Below are 928 nucleotides of genomic sequence, written 5' to 3'. Positions count from 1 at the left end.
GGAGATTGCATTCGCGATACTTCTTGCGAGCGGTACGTGGGAGCGCGGATGGTATTACGTTTATCGCGAATACTCGAGTTGTTCAATGATACTATCAGGTCAAATCCGTATTGTTAGTGTTAGCGACGCCGAACGTCTTGAATGTCCAGCAATCTCAACGGCGAGCACGCTAGCGAAATGAATGAGCCTCGGTGCTCTGCTAGGAAAGGCGGTTTCCGCCGCCCTGCAGATAATGAGTATCGTATTGCGGGCTGGTATCTAAGCTCTGACTAGCCTTAAAATATTAGGTCGTGTGGATTGAACAGGAAAACCAGCTTGTAGTTAGGAAAGCCTTGAGTCCCCAGAAGCGTCTGTTGGTCTCCTCGGCACCTTCCAAGCTCCCAACAGCCTTCTCCGTCTTCACCGCAACCTGAAGCACATGATCATCACGAGGGCCGTTCCCTAATGGCCCCGCCTCGACGACAATAGGGGCGACTCCTTCCTTCTTGTCACGAGTCAGCATCTCGCAGCGCTCAGGCATATTAATGTTGCAGAAAAGGCTTCGTCAGACGTTACGCATGAGCTATGGTGCCACGCCAGTAGCCGCGTGGGCACAATACTACTAGGCGATAATAATTCGGCAAGTTTCTTGATGTTTTACTACATTCTGTGTGATCTCACGGGCTCAAAAATTCTTGCTAGGGCTCTGGGGCTTGTTTATTATATGAACCATTGAAAAGCAAACCTGTATATAATCCGGACGGCCACCTTGATTCCGCAAAACGCGCACGCAGTCGAAGCTGAAATGATTTGGAATACCTTTTTAGGCGTGTCGGTACCGTTTATCAGCAGCACCGATAGCTCCATGCCATGAACCCAATTGACTGCATCGGCAAACATTTGAAGTTGATGGATGTGCTGGGCTTTCTCACAATTTTAATGGGGACTC

At 49.4% G+C, this 928-nt stretch overlaps 1 protein-coding gene across 1 annotated transcript; it reads right to left on the bottom strand.

The window, feature by feature from the left end:
• Window positions 1–283: 283 nt before the first annotated feature.
• PITG_20665 (uncharacterized protein) lies at window positions 284–520 on the bottom strand (the record flags this gene model as incomplete). Its single annotated transcript, XM_002895479.1, has 1 exon — window positions 284–520. One exon carries the CDS (start codon window positions 518–520, stop codon window positions 284–286), a length of 237 nt encoding a protein of 78 aa, XP_002895525.1.
• Window positions 521–928: the final 408 nt, after the last annotated feature.

The sequence above is a fragment of the Phytophthora infestans genome, genomic scaffold (genome assembly GCF_000142945.1).
Source record: "Phytophthora infestans T30-4 supercont1.169 genomic scaffold, whole genome shotgun sequence".
NCBI classification, from domain to species: Eukaryota; Oomycota; class Peronosporomycetes; order Peronosporales; family Peronosporaceae; genus Phytophthora; species Phytophthora infestans.
This window is presented reverse-complemented; position numbering and strand designations above follow the sequence as displayed.